This window comes from Sceloporus occidentalis, unplaced genomic scaffold, assembly GCF_023333645.1.
Source record: "Sceloporus occidentalis isolate IW3139 unplaced genomic scaffold, rSceOcc1.0.p SCAF_1, whole genome shotgun sequence".
NCBI classification, from domain to species: Eukaryota; Metazoa; Chordata; class Lepidosauria; order Squamata; family Phrynosomatidae; genus Sceloporus; species Sceloporus occidentalis.
The window spans coordinates 108,679,177-108,705,756 of NW_028316981.1; the positions used below are offsets into that span (position 1 = coordinate 108,679,177).

The window sequence follows — 26,580 nt, forward strand, 5'->3', positions numbered from 1 at the left end:
TGAAATTTTACATTTTAAGTATGAAGAGAACTGTAATCTTTAACCAGCAACACTGAAAAGGTAGAGGCAAATGACCCTAAAACAGGTACCAAGACAAAGTTTCACTTTGAGTTAACCAAAGTAAGTGTGCTTGGATGCATGCTTGTACAAAGATGACAAGCAATGTTCATGGAAATCCAAGAGAACTGGCACTGCTTATTTAAAAGTTTGACCAGTGCTGTTTTGATTAATCATGGTACACTCCCTGGCACCAAGGAAGTGCCAAATGGCTTTGACAACTTAAAACTACAAATGAATGGAAGCAGGCCCAAGTCAGGAATATCTGGCTTACAAGAGCATGCATTACAGAAAACAACACTAAAAACTAGACATAAGCACATGGCAGACACCACATTTCAAAAGTAGGTGAGGCTGGCAACAAGACTTTTTAAAAGTCTCCTGCAGTTACTAGTCAGAGAGAGGTAAGCAGAACTTATATTGCTGCTTACTATTGCTGAAACTAGGCTGAACCAAGCCAAAGTCACACCATAGTTCTTCTGCTTCACTGCCAGTCCTTTTTCTCCCAATATCATCCTTCTGTCTGGATTGCAGATCAGACCCTAATTCCATCAGACAGCAAAGGCTATTGCAGAACTAGAAAAGTTGGCCTTGCTTATTATTTGTTTTAATTATTCTGTTAGTACCTTGCAACCTCTGTTTCCTTATAAACGGAAACTTGGAAGTGGCTTGCATTAGATAGGAAGCATCATGCAATACCAAAAAAATCCTATGTAAACTTCTAAAATTTCTGGGACCGGTGTTTATGAAACAGGTCCCCCAGCTCCAATCCGCACAGGACCCTTTTCTAACAAACTAGAGCACCAACACAGAGGCATCAACATCTGAAATCCCAAATAAGGAGAACTTATAAAAATATGATTGCAAAAGTGCTATAAAATCATTTATATTTTAATATCTTTATTCAAAACACAGTTCAAATATATAAAACTCCCATACATTAACTACAATTGTCCATATAATTATCACATAATTCATGTCAATTACTTATCAATATGTCATCTAAAACTCAATTATCTACAAATCCACTCCCTGCACCATCTATCGCTTCCTGATCTTTAATACTCTTTTTTCTATCACTTCACATTCAGAAACCTCCTATCCTTCTTACACACTCCACATCTATCCTTCTACCTTCTCTTCCCATCTCTCTCTTCTTCCTTCCTTCCTTCCTCCTCCTTACCTTCTTTCACTTACTCAAACCTTCATTCATTTCCCAAAACTTCCCTTCACAATACTCTACCATTCATACCTTGACTTCTTCCCTTGTCTTAAATATAAAATAATGTAATCTTGTCTCTTTTGCCAGTTGAAGGGCACGGTCCAGGAAGGGAGAGGAAAATAGTGGATGTGAACAACTGGCTTCTGAGATGGTGCCGCCGAGAACGATTTGGATTCTTTGATCATGGGCTGCGGTTCCATGAGGAGGGACTTCTTGCAACAGACAGGTTGCATCTCACGCCAGTTGGAAGAAATGTTTTTGCCAACAGTCTCAAGAACTTGATCAGGAGGGCTTTAAACTGAGTTCCGTGGGGAAGGGAGACAATATTAAGGAAGGCAAAAGGGCTGGAGAAAATAGTCAAACAGACACAGAGGAAACAAGAAAAAAAGTGCAAGAACCCAACAGTGGGAGGCAAAAAAACTTGCACAAGCAGCAAGTAAATGGGACCCGTGGTCTGCGATGTCTCTACACTAATGCACAGAGCATGGAAAATAAGCAAGATGAACTTGAACTCCTAGTACAACAAAGCAAATATGATATAATAGGCATCACTGAAACCTGGTGGGATGAGTCTCATGATTGGAATGTGGAAATAGAGGGGTATAACCTTTTTAAGAGAAATAGGCCAAACCGGAAAGGAGGAGGAATAGCGCTATATGTCAGAGATATTTACACCAGTGAAGAGATCCAGGACATCAATCATGGAAGCCAGGTGGAGAACATCTGGATAAAAATTAAAGGGGAGGGAAACAACAAAGATGTTATGGTGGGAATCTACTACAGACCCCCAAGTCAGACTGAGGAATTGGATGATATCTTTCTAGAACAGATGACCACACAGTCAGAAAAGAGCGATGTAGTAGTGATGGGTGACTTCAACTATCCTGATATTTGCTGGAAGTCAAACTCAGCAAAATCCTCAAGGTCTAGCAAATTCCTCACTTGCCCGGAAGACAATTTCATTGTCCAAAAGGTGGAAGAGGCAACAAGGGGGTCAGCTATTTTGGATCTGATCCTAACCAACAAGGATGACTTGGTTAATGGGGTGCAAGTGGTGGGATGATTAGGTGGAAGTGACCATGTTCTCCTGGAGTTTGTTATACAATGGAGAGGAGAAGCCAGGCATAGTCAGACACGCATTCTAGACTTTAGGAGTGCAGATTTCAGTAAACTTAGAGAAGTATTGAGGGTGATCCCGTGGTCAGAAATACTAAAAGATAAGGGAGTTCAGGACGGATGGGAGTTTCTCAAAAGGGAGATACTGAAGGCACAATTTCAAACAGTTCCAGTGAGAAACAAAAATTGGAGGTGTCTCAAGAAACCAGGATGGATGACTAAGGAACTTTCAACCAAGTTAAGTTTGAAACGGAACATGTATAAGAAATGGGAAAAGGGGGAAATTAAAAAAAAAGGAATTCAAAGAAATAGCAGGCATGTGTAGAAGTAAAGTCAGAAAAGCTAAAGCGCAGAATGAACTCAGGCTTGCTAGAGAGGTTAAAAAGAATAAAAGGGGATTTTTTGGATATGTCCGCAGCAAAAGGAAGAAGAAGGAAACGGTAGGGCCACTGTGTGGAGAAAATGGCAAAATGCTAACAGAAGAGAGAGAAAAGGCAGAATTACTCAACACCTTCTTTGCCTCAGTCTTCTCTGAAAAGGAGAAGGATGCTCAACCTGAGGATAATGGAGCAGAGGACAGAATAGGGGAATTTCAGCACAGAATAAGTAAAGAGATAGTAGAGGAATACCTTGTTAATTTAAATGAATTTAAGTCTCCAGGACCAGATGAACTACATCCAAGGGTACTAAAAGAGCTGGCAAATGTAATATCGGAGCCATTGGCAATCATATTTGAAAACTCCTGGAAAACAGGAGAAATCCCAGCAGACTGGAGGAGGGCAAACGTTGTCCCCATCTTCAAAAAGGGGAAAAAAAGGGGATCCCAACAATTATGGTCTAGTTAGTCTGACATCAATATCAGGAAAGATTCTGGAGCAGATCATTAAACAGAGAGTCTGTGAACATCTAGAAGGCAATGCCATAATCACAAAAAGTCAACATGGGTTTCAGAGAAACAGGTCATGCCAGACAAATCTGATCTCTTTCTTTGATAAAATTACCAGCTTGGTAGATGAAGGGAATGCTGTGATTTCCCCCTTTTTCCATTTCTTATCTTGATTTCAGTAAGGCCTTTGACAAGGTTTCCCATGACATTCTTGCAAACAAGCTTGTAAAATGTGGGCTAGACAAAGGAACTGTTAAATGGATCTGTAATTGGTTGACCGGCCGAACCCAAAGGGTGCTCAACAATGGCTCCTTTTCATCTTGGAGGGAAGTGACCAATGGGGTCCCACAGGGCTCTGTCCTGGGCCCAGTGTTATTCAACATTTTTATCAATGACCTAGATGACAGAATTGGGAGCATACTTATCAAATTTGCAGATGACACCAAATTAGGAGGAATAGCTAATACTCCAGAAGACAGGATCAACATTCAAAATGATCTGAATAGACTAGAAAGCTGGGCCAAAGCTAACAAAATGAAATTCAACACAGAGAAATGTAAGGTGCTGCACTCAGGGCAGAAAAATGAAATGCACAGATATAGGATGGGGGACACCTGGCTGAATGAAACTACGTGTGAAAGGGATCTTGGAGTCCAAGTAGACCACAAGTTGAACATGAGTCAACAGTGAGATGCAGCTGCTAAAAAGGCCAATGCAATTTTAGGCTGCATCAATAAAAGTATAGTGTCTAGATCAAGAGAAGTAATAGTGCCACTGTATTCTGCTCTGGTCAGGCCCCACCTGGAATATTGTGTCCAGTTCTGGGCACCACAATTCAAAAAGGACATTGAGAAACTGGAGCGTGTCCAGAGGAGGGCGACTAAAATGGTGAAAGGTCTGGAAACCTTGCCCTATGAGGAACGACTCAGGGAGCTGGGGATGTTTAGCCTGGAGAAGAGAAGGTTAAGAGGTAATATGATAGCCCTGTTTAAATATTTGAAAGGATGTCATATTGAGGAGGGAGCAAGCTTGTTTTCTGCTGCTCCAGAGAACAGGACCCGGAACAATGGATGCAAGCTACAGGAAAAGAGATTCCACCTCAACATTAGGAAGAACTTCCTGACAGAAAGGGCTGTTCGACAGTGGAACACACTCCCTTGGAGTGTAGTGGAGTCTCCTTCCTTGGAGGTCTTTAAGCAGAGGCTAGATTGCCATCTGCTGGGGATGCTTTGATTTGGATTTCCTGCATGGCAGGGGGTTGGACTGGATGGCCCATGCGGTCTCTTCCAACTCTATGATTCTATGATTCTATGATTCTATGATATTTAATACAATATTATAAATTCTCCAAAATTACAAGTTCACCAGACAATGCAATGCTGGTGGAACAAAAATCCTTGTCCACATAGACTGGAGTGGCCTAGCTCCGGAGAAGGAGGAAAGAGGCATCCATTCTGACATCTGGCATATCCATACAGTCAGACGGAAGTTACCAGCACTGCCAGTCATTGACTCATGAGGCATGCAGCCATGCTCAGGCATCTGAGTGGCATGGAAGCCATCTCATGCCTGGCCTCTTGCATTACATTGGCAAACTGCAAAAGCCACTTACACAAGGAGGTAGGAATGCCTCCTTCTCTAAGTTTGGAAAATTTTCACTAATTTTTGTAATTGGGAGTAGGGCAAACACTGCTGTCCCTATTGGATCCACATTTTTGCTTCCCTGCCTCAGATAGAAGGAGAGAGAGGGGGGGGGGAAGCAAATTTCCACTTAAACAAAGCTGGAACCTTTCTAGTTATGTTGGAGTCACCTCTTTATTTTCCACAGATGACCAGGCAAGTGACAGCACAGAAACTTGGTTTAAGGGTTGACAGTCATTTTGATCATTTCTCAATGTCACCTATTGTGTACTTTTATACTGTGGTCACAATGTACACCCTCCCACATGCCAATCTTGATAACACATTGCTCGTTGAGAGTCTGCTTTTTATAGAAAGATCCTTGCTTGTTTCACATCTCTGCTAAGACAGCTTTCAGAGGTGGTGGCTGAAATTTATGAGAGCAGCTTTGTGCATAATTCTTTCATGGGAGGAAAGGTTTTGGATGCTTTTGCTCAGATTCTTTTTTTTATATAAAGGAGGAAAAATGATATACTGAAGGTACCTTTTGTGCTGTCCTTCAGAGGCTTTATCACATTGCATGAAAAAGCTTAAAATCTCTGAAGACATTAAGGCAATTTAATAATCCAATGGAGGAAAACAAAGCTGAGGTTTAACAGTTTCCATTCAACAAGCTTTTTGCAGAAATGTTCACAGATGATGTTAATAATACATGTTATGCACTATTTGAAATCTAACACACAATGAAAAGCAGGCATTAACTCAGTTGGAATCAAGCTGACATTATTATGATGCCACGAGACAAAAGCTATAGTCTAGTAGCCATGGTCACAACAGATAACCAAAAATAAACACAGGGGGTTACGTAAATAGCATTGTATTAGGAACAAATCTAAACACAAACAGCTCAAAAGACTGAAAATAAATGTAGAGGGATCAACACTATGCTTGCAGCAGAACAGCTTTGGAATGTTTACATTTGAAATGAAATTGGCAGCTTGATACCATGGTCATTTAACCTGCCAAGACCACCACTTTCTGTATATAGGGCTTTTGACAGTATACTTCCCAAACCCAGTTACTCCACTGCAAATTATATCATGTTCAACCATTTGGTATTTCCTGACTGAAAAAAATATTTTGATATCAACACTTATTGCTTTATCCACATGCCTTCTGGCTTGCCAAATACATTACAATGTTAGAATCAATTTCTAATTTATCACAGCTGAAGGAACTAAGAACAGTGATCTACTCAGATAAAGTTAGAACAAGCCACTGTAGCTTCTCCCAAGAGCCTCCTTATGAGATATTTAAAGTCCTGATTAAAGCATCTCTTCCAACAAGTCTTCAATAAAGAAAAACTAAAAACGTGCAGAGCAGTCAGTCTTGAACTGCAAGCTCTCAAGCCTTATTCTTGACCCCTCAATAATTTCTTACTTTCTGGAACAGAGGATAGAACCAAAGAATCAGGAAAATGAGCTATTGGCCAAGAAGCAGGCTAACTAATTATTGGCCCTAGAGATTTATTTATTTGAATTAGTTCAGTCATACAAAATTTAGAGAAGGACTCTGACTGCCTCTTTGGTCCGGAACAGATGGGCCAAAAGCAGCGTGCCACTGCCGATACTAGAGTTCGGAAGCACGCAGTAACTGCACACTCCCGAACCCTAGCGTGTAACTGCGGTGGCATCATGGCAGCATCCTGTCCACACGAGTGCTGCCATGATGACATAAGCGAAGTGCAGCGTACGGATGTCACTGTTTATCGCTTACGTCACCGGTGCACGAATGGTGCATTCATGATGTTTGCCAGGCACCTTAAAAAGAACCTGTTTTTTCCAGGTTCTTTTATCCATGGAGGGACGCCACACAGTTTGCCTGCTGAGGTGTCCCTCCAGAGTTAAAACAGAAGCCTCCAGCCCACCCTTTCGGGGCGGTATGTACCGCGCTATAGTCTCCTTTTGCTGGTAGCAAGAAGGCCAACCTGACAGGGGAGAAGTCCAAATGAGAGACAGGCTCAGAAGAAGAGGCTATGAAGGTGTCTGGCTACTTAGTGGCTCCACTCTTGGAATCACAGCTTTTGCATATTAGAATGATTTCTCTCTGCTTGATGTACGTCTCCTCCTAGCAGTGCAAATTGTACCCTAACAGTGAAATCCATTGGAGAAATGAAAAACTCACAATTAAGGTGTCATCTCGTCCCATTCGGATGACAGTCCTGTTAATGGTGCGCAGCAACTGGATCATTATTTCTTGTATGTGTTGATAAGTTGACTCCTGTAAAACCAACACAATTATTTTCAAGATAATGAAGAATGATCTACAGAGAAACTGCATAAGCATACTTGATCCTTATTGTTTGAACATAGTACCTGTCAGTGTGGAAGAAAACTAATCATCTCACAGCTGCCCTCTCAACTGGTAAAGCAAATTAGTCCTTAAAATAGCTGAACAACATCCTTCCCAATATAGATTTATCCATGTCTGGTTCAATGGAAGAGCTCAGCCATCTCCTGCCATCTCCCCCCCCCCCCCCTGCTTTTCTCAGGATAAGCTTTGCTTTTTTGTTTTGCTTTTTATTTAAAATGGGGAAACCATTCAAACACATGTATATGCACATACATACACAAACATACTTTGAGAAGTCTGTGGTAGTCTCCAAGGAGTTTAATGTTTAAATTCTGCAACTATCATAACACAAGACAATATTAATTATAACTTTTAAGCATGTATTCGTTTGTTTTAATTATAACCCTCCTTTCTCCCAAAACAGGATTCAGTGCAGCATACAATGATATTTTTAACACTGTTGTTGTTTATTGTGTGCCTCCAAATCATTTCTGACTTATGTAGACCCTAGCTTAGAGAAGGAAGATTTTCTTCACAGGATTTGTTCAGTGGGGTTTACCATGGCTTTCCACTGAGGCTGTGTGGATATGAATTTCCGAAGGTCACCCAGTGGGTTTCCATGGCCAAGTGAGGATTTGGATCCTGGTCTTCAAAGTCCTAGTCCAACACCCAAGCCACTATGCCACACTGGCTCTCTGTGTTGTAACAAACTGACTTGCATGTTAGCACTAGTTAGTGTCTTGGCTTGGGGAAGCTTGTGTTTAAAAACATGAGGGAAGAGCACCTGAAGAGTTTTCAGTGTCAATATATAACTGTAAAGCAAACTAGAAGATATTGTAGATACCTACACTATGTAGATACCTTGTCCAGTCCAATTAAGAATGAACACACATCACTATTGGCATTTCCACTTTCTTGATCTTGTTAAAACTTACAAGTAAGGCCCTTACACCTTTTTTTAATTTCACTAAGCATACAAAATATCCTGTTTCTTTGATCAGCAGTTACAGTGGCAGATCACACCTTTCAAAAGGCAACATCTGGTTATTTGGCAGATTTCCCAGTTCCTTTTGGCAGATCTGGCATTTTTCAGAGGGCCTGTCATGAATTAGGTTGCTAGGTTCTGACTTTTCCTCCCTAAGAAGTTGATCTCATCTTCTTCTTCTGCCTTGATAAAACTAACATGTAACCCTAGGTCCAGGCTCTCATAAGAATTATATAATTAGGTGTTTTATTTTCCCTCAAAATCCCTGAAGGCAAATACTGATGGATTGAGTCAAACTAAAATTCAGGGTGAGATTTTCATTTTGGGAGGAATGTCAAACATATCTGGAACAAGATATCACTACCCCATGCTTGAACAAAAACTGATATAGGCTGCATCTGCACCACAGAAATAATCCATTCTGATACCATTTTAACTGTCATGGCCAAATGCTGTGGAATTCTGGTATTTGTAGTTTTGTGAGAGATCTAGTCTTCCCTGTCAGAGAGCTCTGGTGCCAAACAAGCTAGAAATCCTAAGATTCCATAACAATGAATCATGGCAGTTAAAGTCATGTCAAACTGGATTATTTCTGCAGTGCAGATGCAGCCATGGACTCCTTTCTCTTCACAGAGAATACCCACAAAGTTAAATGAGTTTCTCTGGGAGACTATATAGTGCAACACTATCTTCATGTATGCATATATGAAACATAATCTACATAAGTATGCACACATACATTTAAAGTATGACAAAAAGCAGAACTTGGAAAGGGAACTTTTGTAACTACAAATACCAGAATTCCTCAGTGAATCATGATTTAAATAAACCAAAATAAATTATGCCACAATTTAAAATATCTCTGTAGCCATATATTTGTTATGTTACCACAGGATTGATCACAGAGTTGCAAAACCTGTTAAGTTAAATAAATGGAACTGAAACAAAACTGGATTAGGCTCTAGAATGAGCATTTAAGAACCAATTTTGACAAAACGTGGTATTTACACTTAGGAGCTTATCACATGAACTTTAAAACTGGATCCAGCCTCCTTTTGAGTACCTCAAAATTGATTCTGGGCTGGAGCCAGGATGCAGGATGGAGGTGGGGATTACTGTATGCTAAATCGCCTCTCACCATCAGCCCAAATCCAAGCTGGGTCCCAGATGCATTCTGCCAGCACTTTTTCAAAGTCAGAGAGTGCTGGCTCAGTGCGGCTGGGACCCATCTTGGACCTGGGCTGATGGTGGGAGGTGATTAGGTTGTGATTTACCATGTGATAATCCCAGCCTCCATTCCACAAACCAGCTCCAGCCCAGGAGGCTAGAGCTGTTTTTAAAGTTTATGTGATAAGCTGCTAAGGCTGACATTGTTGCTATGTGCCTTAAAATTAACTGTGGCTTATAGCAACTCTGTCCTACAGTTTTCTTGGAAAGATTTGTTTGGAGAGAGTTTTCTCTGGCTTCCTGAGAGGAAGAGAGGGTATGACTTGTGCAAGGCCATCCAATGGATTCATTTCTGAGAGGGAATTTGAATCTTGGCCCCCTAATCCAACATTGAAATCACTACACCATGCTGGTTATCATAGGTTGACATCTTCAACATACAGTAGAGTCTCGATTATCCATCCTTCGGTCATCCAACATTCCAGATTATCTGACTTCGCGGCTGCTTGGAAGCCTGGCTATAGGCATTTCCGCACCCCCAGACACCCCCCCAAACATGGCGGCTGCGACAGGCAAGGAGAGAAGGGTGAGTGAAGCCTTGCCCCAAAACACAGCTCCAAGTGTGGCAGCGGCGGCAGCGAGCAGGGCGAGTACCTCCAGGTTTGCAATTCATAGTGATTTCAAGGCTTTCCTTGGACTCTCCAGATTATCCGACATTTTCGACTATCCAACTATCAGCCTGCCTGTTTATGTCAAATAATCGAGACTCTGCTGTATATTTATGTAAACTTGGAGCTGATCAACATATGTTGGCTTTTCAGAAAACTGCTATACTTGGTCTAGTTATATAGAATTTGGAGTGAAACACATTTTAAGGATTATAAATGCTTCCAATCAAAATTGGTTTTATTAAAATAATAATTGTAATGATCAGCTTCATCTCTGGGAATGCTGAATACTCTTCTTTATTAAACTATAGAAGTAATGTATGAAATCTGCAACAAGCACCTCATCTTTAAGACAGCATTTTTAGAAAGCAAGTAATTGTTACTTTAGGAAAACAAAAGAATAGAATCCAGTATTTTTATTTTTGGTATTGATATGGCCTTTTTACATTGAAAGCATTCCCTGCATTAACCAAAACCAATTCCAAACCAGTACTGTCAAGCATAATAAGAATAAAGGGAATCACTGACTGTAAGTTCTCTGTGTTAATAAATAAGTGGCAAAACATGAAAGAACATTATACAGTTTATATCATGTTTACTCTCTGTAATTATCTTACATTGTACTTTAGGTGTCAAGGGAGCATTACAGCCACATAATTCTAATAACAGAGTTATAGGCTTATTTACGCCTATAGTAACATATCCATTTATAAACCTAGATATCAAAGCCAGCTGTAGAATTTGCTGAAGGGAATTAGGAATGCAAGGTTCATGTAAAATCCTGAATATTTACTGCCTTTTTTCTACTAAGAAGGGTAGAAGTATAATAATTTGTCTAAAAGGTAATGGGTCAAAATATTAGATTACAATCCTATGAACACCATGGATCTCAGTGGTATTTATCAGTAAACATATATAGGACTAGACTGTTTTCAGAGTATATCTCCCCCATTTTACATTTAGACACCAAGTGAGCACCCATCATATTCCTATGCTGGATTCTAAACATTTCCATATGTTTACATAGATGCACTACGTAGGAAAGACACTGGGTTATAATAACATTTATCTTTTAACTACACATTTCAAATGAAATTAAGCTTTGTTCAAAACACTATTGTTTGAGTCCTTAAAATAAATCCTACATGTTTATTTGTGAATCTTTACAAATTTGATAGATTCTTTAAATATATTTTATGGTTAGTATAAATCATTATGCATCTATTAATATGCATAGATTTTATTTTTAATATAGGTCAGTATGAATGTATTAGTACAGTGATGCATTTAAAATAAAATATATATTAAAAATCTATATATGCGATGTATGTGAGCCAGTGTTGTTTAGTGGGTTGAGCACTAGACTATGACTCTGGAGACCAGAGTCTGAATCCTATCTCCACCATGGAAACTCACTAGGTGATAGTTTTTTGTGGGTTTTTCAGGCTATGTGGCCATGTTCTAGAAGAGTTTCTTCCTGGCGTTTCACCAGCATCTGTGGCTGGCATCTTCTTCTACTTCAATAAAATGAAGCTGATATGGGATTGATGACATGTCAAGGCAAATTAATCAGAAAATCAGGAGGGGGAAATTGCTTCTGTATCCAGTGCCACACTGAAAACTGTGAAAATGGGTCCAATCTGTCAGGGCCCTGTTATATTTAGAAATTAAATGAGAGTCATCAGCATCAATATTTTACAACTTAATCAGTATAGGCTTACAACCAACTGGAATCAGTTACATAATCATCACCCTCATCAATACTCACTGCATCTTGACAGCTAAGAACCTCCAGGATGCTGTTGAGTAATTCAATGCAATACTTCTTTTCTAGGAACAGCATCTGTGTCTCTTCCTTTGGATCCAGCAATTCCTTCAACTCTTTAGTAATTATAGGGAGCAGAATATCTCTGCATTCTGAAAAAAAAGTTCAATTTAACAGAAGTCCAAATCACATATATTTTCATATTTGCTTTCCCTGATAGTGTACAATGTAGATCTCCCTGCCACCACTATCCTAATTCTACTTTCTTTTTCAGTTACGAGCCTTCTAGCTTTCTTCAACATCTTGTCATGAATTTCATCGTATAGAAATTAATTTGCTAAACCACTAAATGCAGTGCATGAAAGAGTCATATCATACCTACCGCTCACTACGATTGGGCTCACTGATTTGATTTGTAATCTACCTTCTTTCAAAAAATACTACTTTTCTATTCTACTAAAATTGCTGGATGAGAAAAAATCAACATGTGTTCAACAGGCATAAAAAGTGCACCTTACATATGTTTTACAGTAGAGCAAACCAAATAGTATTGATAACTAAGCAGAAGCACACTCAGTAAGGAACTGCTAGCTGTGTTCTCCCTTCATTTACATCAAAAATGCATCATGGATAAACTCTGAAATAGCAGTTGTGTATATTAGGCATATAGGAATAGCAAGCAATAGCAAGTATATTTTTATATCACTTATCAGTGCACTTAAGCACTCCTTAAGCAGTTTACAATGTGTAAGTCAATTGCCTCCAACAAGCTGGGTACTCATTTTAGAGACTTATGGAAGGATGCAAGGCTGAGTTGTTCCTTGGATCGAACTCACAATCTTGTGGCTGTGAGAGGCTGCAGTACCGGCATTTAATCACTGTGCCACCAGGGCTCCCTAGAAGGGAGTATTTGCAAACAATTTCGCATTCTGGGTAAATTAAATACCACTCAGTATCTAAGCAAAAGGTCCTACTCCACATTTTCATGGTGATATAATGACAGAAATACGAGAACTGTGGTCTTCCTACCTAAATATTATGACCAGCCTCATGTTAAATGCCATCTTCAGCATCAGAAAAAAACACATTTCTTCCAAAAACTGAGAAGAAAAATCTTTCCTTTCAAATGGAAGTATTTCTGCTGAAATGCCATTCAAATGGGAATTGCTTAATATCAAATTATAGTTTTCAAACATTTTTAACACAACCAATTAATGTACAAATGGAAAGCTTACCAGACATGATTTATGATAGATAGGAAGAATACATGTCAAGCCTGTCTCTGAAGCATTTCTCTGAAGATGCCAGCAAAAGATGCTGGCAAAACATCAGGAAGAAACTCTTCTAGAACATGGCCACATAGCCCGAAAAACCCACAAAAAATTATCAAGCCTGTAGATTTTATTGTGTATAGTTTTATCGTGTATGTTTTTTTTCTTCTGCGACAGTATTTCTTTTTGAAAATGGTATGGTGAATTTTTTTGTGAAAAAAATATTGTTTTACTATATAAACACACTATTAAGAGGGAGGAAACACCAAATGACTGGTGTTACCCATCAGGAATACATGTAGAGAGAGATAAAGATTACCTGGTATGAGTTTTAGAACTGAATTATTAAGAGGCAGAAGTAAATCTCAATTCTAGAAGGTAAACAGAATGTAGAGAAATGTTGGGAAATGTATTATTCATTTATTTATATCCTGTCTTTCTCCTGGTGTAGGGACTCATATAGATAGATATAGGCAAAAGGTGGTGGGATCCATAGAAACACAAGTAGAGTTCTACTTATACAGTGTAGTTTCTCTGCCCTCTCTATCCCACTGCAGTTCCCTGCACCCTAAAAAAACTATTTTTAGGGATTTAGGAGTGAATTATATAGGTCTTGGGGCTGTAGTAAAAAGGGCTGATGGAGGATGAGGGTGTATCACTTGCTATTTCTGGAGATCGAATGAGTGGTTTGGCTAAGGGTATTCACTGTTGCAGAATGTCTATTGGCTCTTCTAAAGCTTCTAAGTTCAGCGAATCCATTCTCCATAAATCCAGCCACTGACATTAATAATTGAGGTATACTTAGCAAGCACAATTTAGTACATAACCTGAAACTTTACTTTTTGTGCACATTTTAATTTTAAATACACTTTAGCTTGACATCCCTAGTGTATTGCTTCAACTTGTTTTGGGTGAATTGATATATCTATGGAAATTTATTTTTTTAATTATTTATTTTGAGAATTTATTACCCAGTTACACTTTCATGACTATGACATATATGAAAACAACATTTTACAGTGCCTAGTTTGAACAGCTCTAGGGAGGAATGTTTTTATGCCAGGAGTAAGGTGCATTTGTTCTATGACCCAATAAATAGGAGTTTCTTGGCAGGTCTCCAAGTTCTCAATTGTTGTTTTTAATGCTTGTAACACTTTCTTAAAGTAAAGTAAGTGAAGATGGATTGGGTGCAATTATGCAGCCAAGGTATTAAATGCCTGTATCATTATGGGAGTGGGGAAAGGAAATATTGTGGGAGGACAAGAGCTGAAACAGCAGGAGTAACTTACTGCACACAGGACAATTAAAATGCCTGCATTCTGGGATTGTAACCAGTAAGGGTGACTCAGAAGGAACTGAGTATTCAGTGTTTGTAAGATGCTCACAGCTAAATGAGAGTTGCACAGGGTTGGGAGCTAGATTTCCAAAGTGCCATGAGAGCCAAGATAGTTACATGGCTCTTTCTCAGGGTAATCAGACATCCTCTTTTTCCAGGACATGTCTGGAGGAATTTCAAAATGTCATCAATTTTGAGCATAACTAAGAAGCATGAATTTATATGTATTATATGTGGTTTTAGCTTTTATTTTATAATGTCCCACATTTTGTGGTGCCTTGTCCTCCATTGCAGTTAGACCATCTGGTCACCCTGATCTTTCTCACTGTCTTTATCCAATTGCTAGTCCTAACTAGAGTAGGCCCACTGAACCTATTGGTAAATAATAAATTAATACATATATAAATTTTATTCATTCAGTGGGTCTTCTCCAGTTGGGGCCAGTGGGCTATAGGCCTAAGAAATCCATTTTTTCTAGCTTTAAGTGGAACACAGCAAAGGCCTTCTAGGGCTTCCATAAACACTCTACTGAGGTTTGGTTTATCAAGCCAGCCCACATTTTCTCTCTTTCTGAAGGCAAAACAATCACAGGAAAAATTACAACAGAACTGAATTTTCCCACCACATTTGATACACCAATAATTTCAGCAATTCTTTCATACAGGCTTTAAACATCTCCCACAGTGGTATACAGCATTGTACATAGACACAAATATATATTAGAAAACAGTAATTTGTTTTTGTCACTGTTCATCATACATAATTATGAGTTTGACTGGTCTGCATAAGAGAAAATTGGACTCTGCAGTAACTGACACAAAGTAGGACAAAATATGCCAACCATGCAAAATGGATTTCTTGCTATTTATGGCACATTGTGAGCTGATCTATCCACATTTTCCATTACCCATGTGAATACATTAATGAATATTCAAATTACTGTGTTAATCTTTGCTATTAAAATGATGTAATCATTATCTTTCTGGACTTTAATTTGGCTATGACAACTTTTTATTCACGTTAATAGAAACTGATATAGTTGTTTTATATTCATTTCAGTTTTCTTTAATAACAGCAGACATAACAATAAATTAATCTACCATTTCTCCTATTCCAATTATTCTTGAAACTGTTTTTACATACACAAGTAATTTGAAGATGTGGTTACTTTCATTGATAGATTAGGTATACATTCTCATCCTATGGTACATATTGTATCTCTTCAAGAACAGCCCCTCATAATGTCCACCTGTTCGTTTTCATAAAAATTATGCTAGGAAGAATACAGCTATAAAAAACAATCAAGCCACAGTAAAGACCTCAGCTCCAACTCAAATAAAAGATTTTTATTGCACATTATCCAACCATTTATGAAGTGAAAGAACCTTTGTGGTTTTCACTGTTGCAGCTCTTTCAGTTGCTGAAGGGTGTATGTGTGAGTAAATAACTAAGAAAAGAATTACACCCAAGATCTAAAAAGCTATTTGTCTATTTTTGTGAGTCCAGTAGAACTTTAGATGTGCTTTTCTCAGGAAGCAGTCACCAGGATTGTATGGCACTCTTCTTTTGAACCTGAGGCGAACGTCAAAAAACGTATGCAATGTGAGATGGATGTCAACTTTTATAAGGAGAGTCCACTTGGGATGGCCCACAGAAGCTGCTTGAATCTCTGAATACAAGCATTCATCTCAACAAACATTCCATTTATATTAGTTCTAATAGCTTCTAATAGATATAGGCATTTATAATATTAAGGTACAGCAAAACCCTGCCACATCAGTTTCAGACTGCAAGCCAAAGCAAACAAAATAACTAACATAGAAGCTGGTTCAGTTATGTCAAAGTTATATCCTATTCTTCCACAAAAGGGCTCATGTTGTTTTATATTATCTTAGGTGAGAATCTGAACTAAAGTTTCCCAAGTATAAATTACTATTTGTGAATAGATGTTACCGCTTTTATAGGCTACTTCTCTTCTGACACCTATTTGTGTGCAGCACAATGTGAAGTATTTCTGAAACATTTTATAAAAAGCTTCTCCAGGGAGGTATGCACTCATGTACAGAAAAGATCCTACAGGGAACTACTACAGGGAACAACATAAAGTCATGTATGTATTTATCTTGCATTCCAATTCAATGCATTAAAAAAGTTAAACATATCATAGGAAGAATCATTATACAATTATCAGTGCCATATGAATATTAATGCAATACTATGGCCCTGTTGAATCAATACTGTAATGAGACTCATTATCAGATTGCTATGAATAGTACTATCACTGTAGGGTAAATAAAGGCATTATTTGGATAAAGTCTTGGATATGATTAAAGACTGCTAATAGCCCAAGAAATGTGTGTAGTAAGTATCCATAGAAGCTAATTATTAGATGATCTTTAAGTCTTTTGGATGATTAGAATACCCAAGAGAGGCATGGTTTTCATCCTATACCTACAGTTTAGGATGCTGTGATCATTGCTTTTAAAAAGGATAGCTAGCTCATGAGAAACTTTAAAAGTCTTCATATTTACTACTAATGCAAACTGTTACATTTTCATTCTATTCCCTGCATACTCAGTAACTTGCAGTTTGGGCCCAAGCCAAGAGACAACTTTGGGAGAACTGGAGAATAGCCATTACTTATTTGAACCAGAATTCACTACAAGATGCTATGTGATAACTGAAAAATCTACCAGGGACAGGCAGTTCAACACTTATTTAAAAAAATGTGCATTCTGTACAGTGTTAGTCTCTTCCAACAGATGAAATGCTGTTCTTCAATCAGAATCCGGCTCTAGTGGATCATCTCAAACCTGATCACCTCCCCCCCCACCCCCCCAAAAAAAGAATGGAGAAGGGTCAGGTTGGGGAAGGAACCAGGTTGTGCTAGACCCAAACACCTACTATCACAAAGCTGCTGTTAACATGCTGGCTCAAAGTTTGGCTTGGCTGAAGATGGCCTAAATAATTCCCAGCATCTATACACTGGGAGGAGTGTGGATTCATAACAACTGCAGGTTGCCTAATGTTGACTCAAAATTGGCCATTTTGACTGGTTAGAATTCTGATCTGCCCGTTTGGAAAATGGCTCTAATTTGCAAACCTCACTACTACAGTATCTGGCCCTTCTTTTTAAACTTTTTGTTTCTTCTCCTCTCCCCTTCAGTTTAGATCTTCAGTTCTGCAGAACATACATTTGAGAAAATTTGTTTTCCCAACTGTAAATTTTTCATCTGTGTCTGTGAAGAAACCAACAAAACTACAATGTGACTCTTAGCAAAAATTGTATATGTTTGATAGCTCTGTAAGGTAATAGCATTTGGGATGACATTTACCTCTCCTTGGACACAGACTTGATGTGAGATAGTGGACTTTGGCCACTGGAGTGCTTGAACTATGCTCCCACCTATGTTCCATCTCTATATTTCAAATGCACTCAAATACTTTTTAAAATGATTTTCACTGTCACATTGGGTTCCCTTTGAAAATTGAATCCAAATAAGTATTGCTTGGGAGAACATATTATCATTATCTTCTTCCTAGGGCTCAATCTAGGGAAAGATATGAAGTAAGCTTTTGGACTGACATGCCTACATTGCAAGTCCCATCATAGAAAGGCTGATTTCCTGATCAAGTTAACAACTGCTTGAAACTACTGTAATATAAAATCTAAAAGTTGAGAAACAATTCAAAGTTCACCCACGTTCTATCAGTCTTGACCCTATGAAAACATTAGCAACATATCCATAGTAGTCTAAGATGAGACCATATTTTTTAGGCTGAAACAAAATTATGCAGCCCCAGAGATTTCTTGATTAAGTAATTTTGAGAAGCAAACAGCATCTAAGGCTATTGCAGTATATATACATCGCTGGCAGTAATATGTATCTAATGAAAATGCCTGTAGTTTCCTTTTTAATATACAGTACTGTAAAATTGATTTTTAATATAGAGAATGCTCTAAATTTGCTCATTCTAGGCTGTACCACTTTCACAAAGGATCTCCTGTACATTTATGGTGCAACTTTAATTGAAGTGGCAGATTTTGAAACAAATTATGTTTTCAGATGAACTGTAAACTCTCCACAATACTGAAATGTTCACCGCCTGGGGTTCAATTGTGGATGTGTGTGTGCGCGCGCACATATTTCCTGATGGTTGAATTTACTGTCACTTCTGTAAGATTTAGTTATTGCAAATACCAGTAAGCAACACATTTTAACATAATTATGAGGTTTTACAAAGGACTGGAACTCTCCTTTGCAATTATGATGTATAAGGCAGCAAGAATTTTTGCCTTTAGCCACATCTCTTAAAATCTGCTTTAAAAATTGATGTGCTTTGATTAAATACAGAGGAACCCTAGGGTAAATGTTATGCAACCAAATGATTCAGCTCTTATTACTACTGTTTGCTTACATCATCTTTTCACTTTATACTAAGACCAAACTAATCACAAGGGCTTCAAATCCAAGTGTAGAACTGGGTTGCCAATAAATCACCATGAAGAATAGCATGGGAATTACTGAAAGCACAAAAGGGACAGGAAAGAAGAGAGTAATGAACCCTTTCCATGGCTTATACTTCACTGTCTGAAATATACTCACTGTAAGTTTCGGGAATGGAAATAACATGGAGACGAAAAGCTGGTGGAAGGTGGTTTCAGGGGAAGAGGGGGAGGTAGTTGGGAAAAGACCCAGCAGGTACCTATTGTACTTTAAAAGTGTTATCCTTCTCCCACTTCTGCTTTGCTGGGATTTGGCATGGGCTGAGTTAGATTGGATCAGATCATGCCTGGCTAATTTGAACCACAAGCACCTATTTTAAATTAAATATGGTGTTAAACAGTTTATTCCACCCCCCCACCCCACCCCCAACCAGGATGGCAAAGCAACACAAAGACTTGGGTCTTATCTGGTTGGTATTCTACTTCTTAGTTGTACTGCAGCAGCAGTACCTATAAAACGAGAGACTGGAATGTCACTGGATGCACATGAACTTAGCACAATTATATATGTCAAGTCCGAATATCAGTGAGATTCTATACCTGTTTTGAAAGGAAGGAGGAAAATAAAGAACACAATGCTCTATAATGAAATTTTATGGTTCCTTATGCATGCCATGATCTCTAAGGAGTGGGAAACTTTGGCCCACTAAAGGTTCTTAACTTTTACTCTCAAAATTCTTTAACACTAGCCATGCTGAATATGTCACCATGACTGGTAGTACAAAGCTTCTACAGGTCAACATTTCCCATCCTTCTGCTAAAAGGAGGAATGAAATTAAAGAAATGATACACTGGTCTAAGAGCTGACAAAATGAGTGGAATCTGGAAGTTCCATTCTGGAAGAAAACACATGATAAGCAATATTTCAATATTTGGAATGCTGTAGCATAACAATGTATTCCTTGTAGCTCTGTGATATCTCAGCACTTCTCAAATCCCCATAAACTGAAGTTAAAATGCATACCATAGGTCAGGAAAGGAAGTACACAACCCAAAAAGTCCCCAGCATGACTAACAAGCAATATGAACAAATCCCAAATGAGGCACACTTAAAGGAAATGTGCACAATCTGAATACACTGCTATTATAAGGAGCATATCACTAAGAAAATCAAAACCAGTTATAACGTGTTCTTTAAATATACTAGGAGGAGTCAGTTGGACTCCTGGATGACAGTGGAGTTAAAGAAATTTTGAAAGAGGGTAAAGAAAGTGCAGAAATAATGAATGCATGATTTTCATCTGTCTTATTGCTGAAGACATAGGAAAGATAAAAAAGTGAGACAAATAGTGGTGACAAGAGAGGAAGTTCTATACATTATTGATAAATTAAAAACAAACAAATCAAGAACCTTGATGGTATCCACTTAAAGAACTCAAATGTAAAACTACTGATCTTTAAACTAAATAATATAATATGCCTCCAACATCAGCCTCTGTACCAGAAAACTGGAGAGGCCAACCATAAACCATCATTATCAATGGAAGTTGAATTGGGGAAGATCCAGACAGATTTTAAAAAGCACCTTTTCACACAGTGCATGGTTAACCATGGAATTCACTGCAGCAAAATGTACTGATGGCTGGCAAAATGGAAAGCTTTTTAAAAGAAGTGGCTAGATTATCAGGGGTTAGGGCCATCAGTGTCCATGAGCCAGGATGGAAATGTGAACAGTATTGCCTTCCTTATCAGAGACAGTATGCTTTTCTGTATTAGTTGCTGGGGAATGAGAAATGGAGGATGCAATTGTCCTGCTGGCAGGCTTCCCATAATCAACCAGCCACTTTGTGAAAAAATGCTGAATTTGATAGGACTTCAGACTGAATCAAAATGAATCTTTTGTTCTTAATACAGGAGAAGGCCCTTTGATCTTTGTTCTCATGTAGAAATTTTCCATATCTAGAACTGAAGTGAGCAGCTTTAAAAAAGAGAGAGAAATCTTTTTTTTAAAAAAAAATCAACCAATGTTTGCCTCTAAAGGTCTTGCTACCTGCTGTTTCAGCTTTTCTCCCTTAAATACTGCCGCATAAAATTGATTGGTCAGGAGCTCTCTCTGTCTTAAAATCACATTTAAATCCAAATATACTTGCTATTCTTGTATGAGATATCTAATCATCATTCTGCTTAGAACAGCAGACTAGATCTGTAACATAAAGCTATTCACAGAAGTGTCCCTTAAGGTTCAAGTAATGTTGACAATATAAGTCCCTCACTCAGTTGTGTTTCCACACACACACACAAACGTCCCAAATAATTTTAAATAAAAGCTATGGAGAAGCATCAAGGTTATTTCATATTGCTTTTGCTTTTTGCAAAATTACCATATATAGTTGACTATAAGTCAAGAAATTTATGCCCCAAAATTGACCCTAAAATCCTCGGTCGACTTCTAGAGGGGTCAGTACACTAATATTACTTAGAAAGGTCCTGAAACAAGCATCGCCTGATGCCCCACTCTTCATGCAGGAGGGTTTTTCTGTGTGTGTGTGTGTGTGTGTGTGTGTGTGTGTGTGTGTGTGTAAGAGGTTCCCAGTCTGATCTGAAAGCCTTCTCTTCCCATCAAAGAAACACCCCATTTAAGTCCACTCCCTTCCCTTCTCAATCCGATGTTAAAACCTCTCCTCCAACACCTGTGAAGTGGTGTTGGTGGTTGGGAGAGGCCCAGAGAAGAAGGAAGGATGAAAGTGATGTTTTCTCCTTTCCATTCTTTGTTATAGCCCCCTACGTTTTACCTTTGACTTATTCATGGATCATATCAAAATCCATGATTTTGTCCCTAAAAACTTCCCTCGACTTTAGGTCAACTTGTACATGAGAATATATGGTATGTGAAATAGCAGGTCCATTACCAAAACCCTAAATTTCATGTTTAATTTTTGGTTTGTTTAAACAAACCCTCCGAGTAAAGAGGAAGTTCTCAAACTGAAATGCTTTATGAGGAGGACCAGTGTTTTTGGGGTCTATACTTACAGTATATCTCTCACAGTCAGCAGAATGGATAGGAAAAAGCATGTTTCAAATTTTGCCTTTCCATTTTTTTATTTATTATAATGATTTTAATGCTCTACTGTTTTGAATTGTTTTTAATTATGTTGCTAGCTGCATCTTAGCAGAAAAGCTGCATTAAAATGCTACACACGAAGCAAAATATAAATAAAGTAAAATATAACTATAATAATATACTACACATGAGGTTAAATATAGCTCTCTGTTTAATGTGCAGATCTTTAATAAAAATGCAAATAGCATTGTTGGGGAGTGATTATGATCAGGATTGCAGCAAGGACTTGACTCTTTCCTTCCAGCTGCCTTCTTAAATAAAAATCCCTTCTCTGAAACAGGTATATGCATTAAAAGGAAATTTAACATTGATACCCATGAAGGGATTTTCCTCAGAAACATTTCATATCATGCTGCTACCATCTTGCTCCCCCTACTCTATGCTTACTTACAAGGATTCTCTTTTTGCCTTTATAACTGATATTGCAGTTGATTGTATTGGGGATGCGCTTATCTTATCGCAGCGTTGTTGTTTATATGCTCTTATTGCAGCACAGTTAATATCCATCAGGTTTATTGAATTTTTAAAAAGTATTCTAGATTTATACACTATTTATTCCATGTTGTACTTTCTGATTGTAATCATCTGTTCGGTATGCAAAATCTGTGATAATCTGTGAGTCACCTTGGGTCCCTTCTGGGAAAAGGCAGCATGTAAATTAAATTAAATTAAATTAAATTAAATTAAATTAAATTAAATTAAATTAAATTAAATTAAATAAATAAATAAATGGCCTTTACTCAAAGCATGAGTAAACTAAATTGCTACTCAGGAAGAATACATGAGAAGAAAGTGTTAAATTCCCTTTCCCACCAACTGCAGTCTTATTGTTGTCAACTTCTCCAACTAGCATTTTTTAAACTTCTGTATTAAATGCAAATACATGATCTAACTCATGAAGTAATATATAGCAATATAGTGAAGCAAACACTGTATTTCATCAGTATGGGTGATATTTATTTATGTTTATTCATTTAAGTATTTTATTTCTCATAGGAGGGGACCTAAGGGATCTTACAATCAATGAAAACTCAGGACAGCTAACATCTTATCATACAAAAGTTTTAAAACAATTGCATAAACAGTTCTCTTGAAAGCACAGTTTAAAACACATTTAAAACTTAATAAACAAATTAGCAGCATACATCATTAAAAGATTCTTTTGCCTCATGAGTTTAATGCCAAGGCCTTGCATAAATGAAAAAGTTTTCTCTTGGCAGTAGAAAGGAGGCCAATTTTGGGAGAGAGCCTTTGAGGAGCCACAGATTTATGCTTATCTAAGCTTCTGAGAGTAGTGGTGTCACTAGGAGGTGAGGGATGTGTGCACTGTAGCAGCTAACACCAACCGAAGCTGTGACACCAAGATGACTGGGACCAAGTGGGTGGCCTCACCTTGCACCAGCCATAAATACTACTTGTGCTGGAACTGGTGCCTGGAAGAGAGGTGAGGAGGGCTGCCAGTCAAGTGGCCAGACCACACTGCCTCTATATAAAGACCCACCTGGGTTCTTGGCCACAAACAAGTGTGCCTGCCTCCTGGTCAGCCACTCCTTGTCACCACTGCCTTCCAACACAAATGGCAGTGCGCTGAGAATTGGACACACTTCTTGCGTCCTCATCATCTTTTTTCCTGTCCAGGCCTGTCTCGCTTAGCCAAGCACTACATAAACAAGCTTAGCCCAAATCCATCCAGTTCGCTACTTTCCCCCTACTCTGGCTACAGGCAGCAGCCACAGCAACAGGAGGGCTCTAGCAGAGAACACTCCAGACAGCCAGACAGCCAACCCACCCACCAGGAATTGGGTACAACTCCCCTCCACTCTGCCCTTAGCTCTTTTGCTCTCTGGCTCGCCTTCACCCTCGTTTCCCCACTTGCTTTCCTACCTGTCTACCTGCCTGCTGTCTCTTCTAGTTCCTCCATTCTGTGGAGTGGCAACAGTTTCTCCTTTATTTCAATGTACTGTGGGTTATTTGTATCTGCTGGGGTTCGGTTCCAACCCCCCCCCCCCCCCATAGATACCATTCTATACAATGGGGTAGTAAAATGGTGTCCCTTATATAAAATGGCAAAATCGAGGTTTGCTTTCTGGATTTGTTTGTTGGTTTCTTTGTTTCTGGTATATTTTCAAAGTGTGGATGGTTTATGCAGAATCCATGGATACAGAGGGCTGACTGTACACAGATTTCCCATTTTCCCTCTGGCTTTCCACCCTGGAGTAAATCCCAGCTCCTATGTGCTACCCTCATGGTGCGTCTTCCTCATGTCACCCACTTCCATTTTCCCTTTTAGGGAAAGGACAAAGCAGAGCTGAAGGTAAAGCTGCCACCCAGAAGATTTTATCCAAGTTTGAGGTGCGAGCAGTCCTCAGCCCCTCGAGTTTTGCTTATGTCTCTTTTGCTTCTTTATGTTTTTGGCATGGATGAAGTAGCAAGCCCAGGGAACCTCTGGTGCAGCAACAGCTGTCCTCAAGAATGGATATGGGGAAACTTTCCCTCACATTTTCTTTTTCATAGAATCATAGAATCATAGAATCATAGAGTTGGAAGAGACCACAAGGGCCATCCAGTCCAACCCCCTGCCATGCAGGAAATCCCAATCAAATCATCCCCGACAGATGGCCATCCAGCCTCTGCTTGAAGACCTCCAAGGAAGGAGACTCCACTACATTTTCCTCTTTTGAGGAGGTCCATGGGGGTGACAACAACCCTAGTGATGCCACTGCCTTGGAGACATAGGACCAGAAAGCAGTATGGAGACAAATTCACCTCAATCGCTTATCTGATCAAATTCAGAGTGCATTACACAAAGGGGCAAATAAACATTCAGAAAACCAGTTAGTTGATCATAGATTGGATGCAATTTGGCCTTCAGGCAAATTATATGCTCTCACTCTCAGGTCATGAATTACTTACAAGGATAAGAAGATTGACTTAACTTTCCAGGAAGGAGCTGTTAGAGAGAGGGAGGGAGGGAGGGAGAGTATGTTAGCATTTTAGTTTTTAGTAAAAAGACTAAAAAGGAGGCAAACATACTCTCCCTCCCTCCCTCTCTCTAACATTAATTTCAACATTAATTTCAGCTAAGTAAGCTGAAAATGACATCATCAATAAAAAAACTAAAAATCTATGGAAAAAATATACAAATTAGTCAGCATCTGGTATGTTAAAAAGGAAGCTCATCTGATTTCCAGAAAATATGCACTCTTCTCTCCCAAAAGATTTAATCTGACAAGCATTGCTAGTTGTGGGAGTGCTGCTCAGCATTCTTTCTGGAATAACCTGACTAGTCAAAAGCATAAATAGGACAATCCACAAAAAGAACGAGGTTATAACCAAAAGCTTTCCCCAACACCAACACCAACCCCCTCCTATTTAAGCTGATTGAGACCAGCTATGCCTCTCTTTTGGCTAAAGCTCCTAAAGAACATGGTACATGCATGGTGGCAGCCCTTAGAAGACATTAAGAAAAAAGACCACTTTAAAAAAGCAATCTGTACATCCAAGAGGAAAAAAACAAGGTCAAACAGAGTACTCTATGAGGAATCCCTTTCTTAAAGGAATTACATTAGCTGCCACTGGGCTAGTGATCAGAAGACTTTTGTAATAGCCATTTGTAAATAATTACGTAGCCTTACTAGGGCCTAAAAATATCAGTTTTTGGACTATATCTCCCAGTATACTAGCCTATGGATATATTTTAGCCTGTTGTACGCCACTTTGATTGCTTGGCAAAAAGCAGGATAAAAATTTAAAAAATATTTTTATTTATGTATTAGTATTATTGGAGTCAGTGTGGAGGTTTGAGCATTGGACTAGCACTCTGGAGACCAGGGTTCGAAGCCCAGCTCAGTCTTGTAAACCTACTGGGTGACCTTGGGCAAGCCTCAGAGGATAGCAATGGCAACCCCCCTCTGAATAAACTTGCCAAGAAAACCCCATGATAGGTGTGCCTTGGGGTTGTCAAAAGTTAAAAATGACTTGAGGGCACACAACAACAACAACAACAACAGTTTTCTAGACAGCATGGGGGAATCTCTCAGATAGCATCTGGCAGATTGCAGATGTTTGTCAAACAAGTCAGTTTGACAAGGTCCAAACTGATTCATATTAAATTATTATCTATTTCTTTGTCCCTTGTATTAATTTGCTTTGGAGTAGCTTGAACAGAAGCTGGACAGCCATCTTTTGGGAATACAGTGCAACTCTTTGGTCAACGTCCGACAGACACTGAACATAGAACTGCCCTGGAGGAGCTACAAATGCCTAGGAGAGTATTCTCTCTAGGAATCTCTAGGTCTTTTAGTGCAACTTTTAGTTAAAGTTGACCATAGAGTTGCACTGGAGGACCTAGATATTCCTAGAGAGAACATATTAATCAAATCCGTGAATAATCAAATCCGCAAATATCAAAGCTGCAAATATGGAGGGATGACTGTATTAGGAATAGCATTTGCCTTTACAACATAAATTCTAATAAGCAGCTCTAAGCAGCAGCTCTAAGGGTGAGGCTGTAGAAAGGATTTATACTCAGGAGAAGTACACTGAAAAGGGGCATGTTGATAAAATA

At 38.8% G+C, this 26,580-nt stretch overlaps 1 protein-coding gene across 1 annotated transcript in view; it reads right to left on the bottom strand.

Moving 5' to 3' along the window:
- LOC149321946 (dedicator of cytokinesis protein 2-like) overlaps nt 1-26,580 on the bottom strand; it is a 348,354-nt gene that overhangs the window by 238,866 nt on the left and 82,908 nt on the right. Inside the window, exons 23-24 of the mRNA XM_089520310.1 lie at nt 11,842-11,990; nt 7,086-7,181 (exon numbers count right to left, since the gene is read on the bottom strand). Of these exons, the coding sequence (XP_089376436.1) occupies nt 7,086-7,181; nt 11,842-11,990 (245 nt within the window). The remainder of the gene's footprint in view (nt 1-7,085; nt 7,182-11,841; nt 11,991-26,580) is intronic.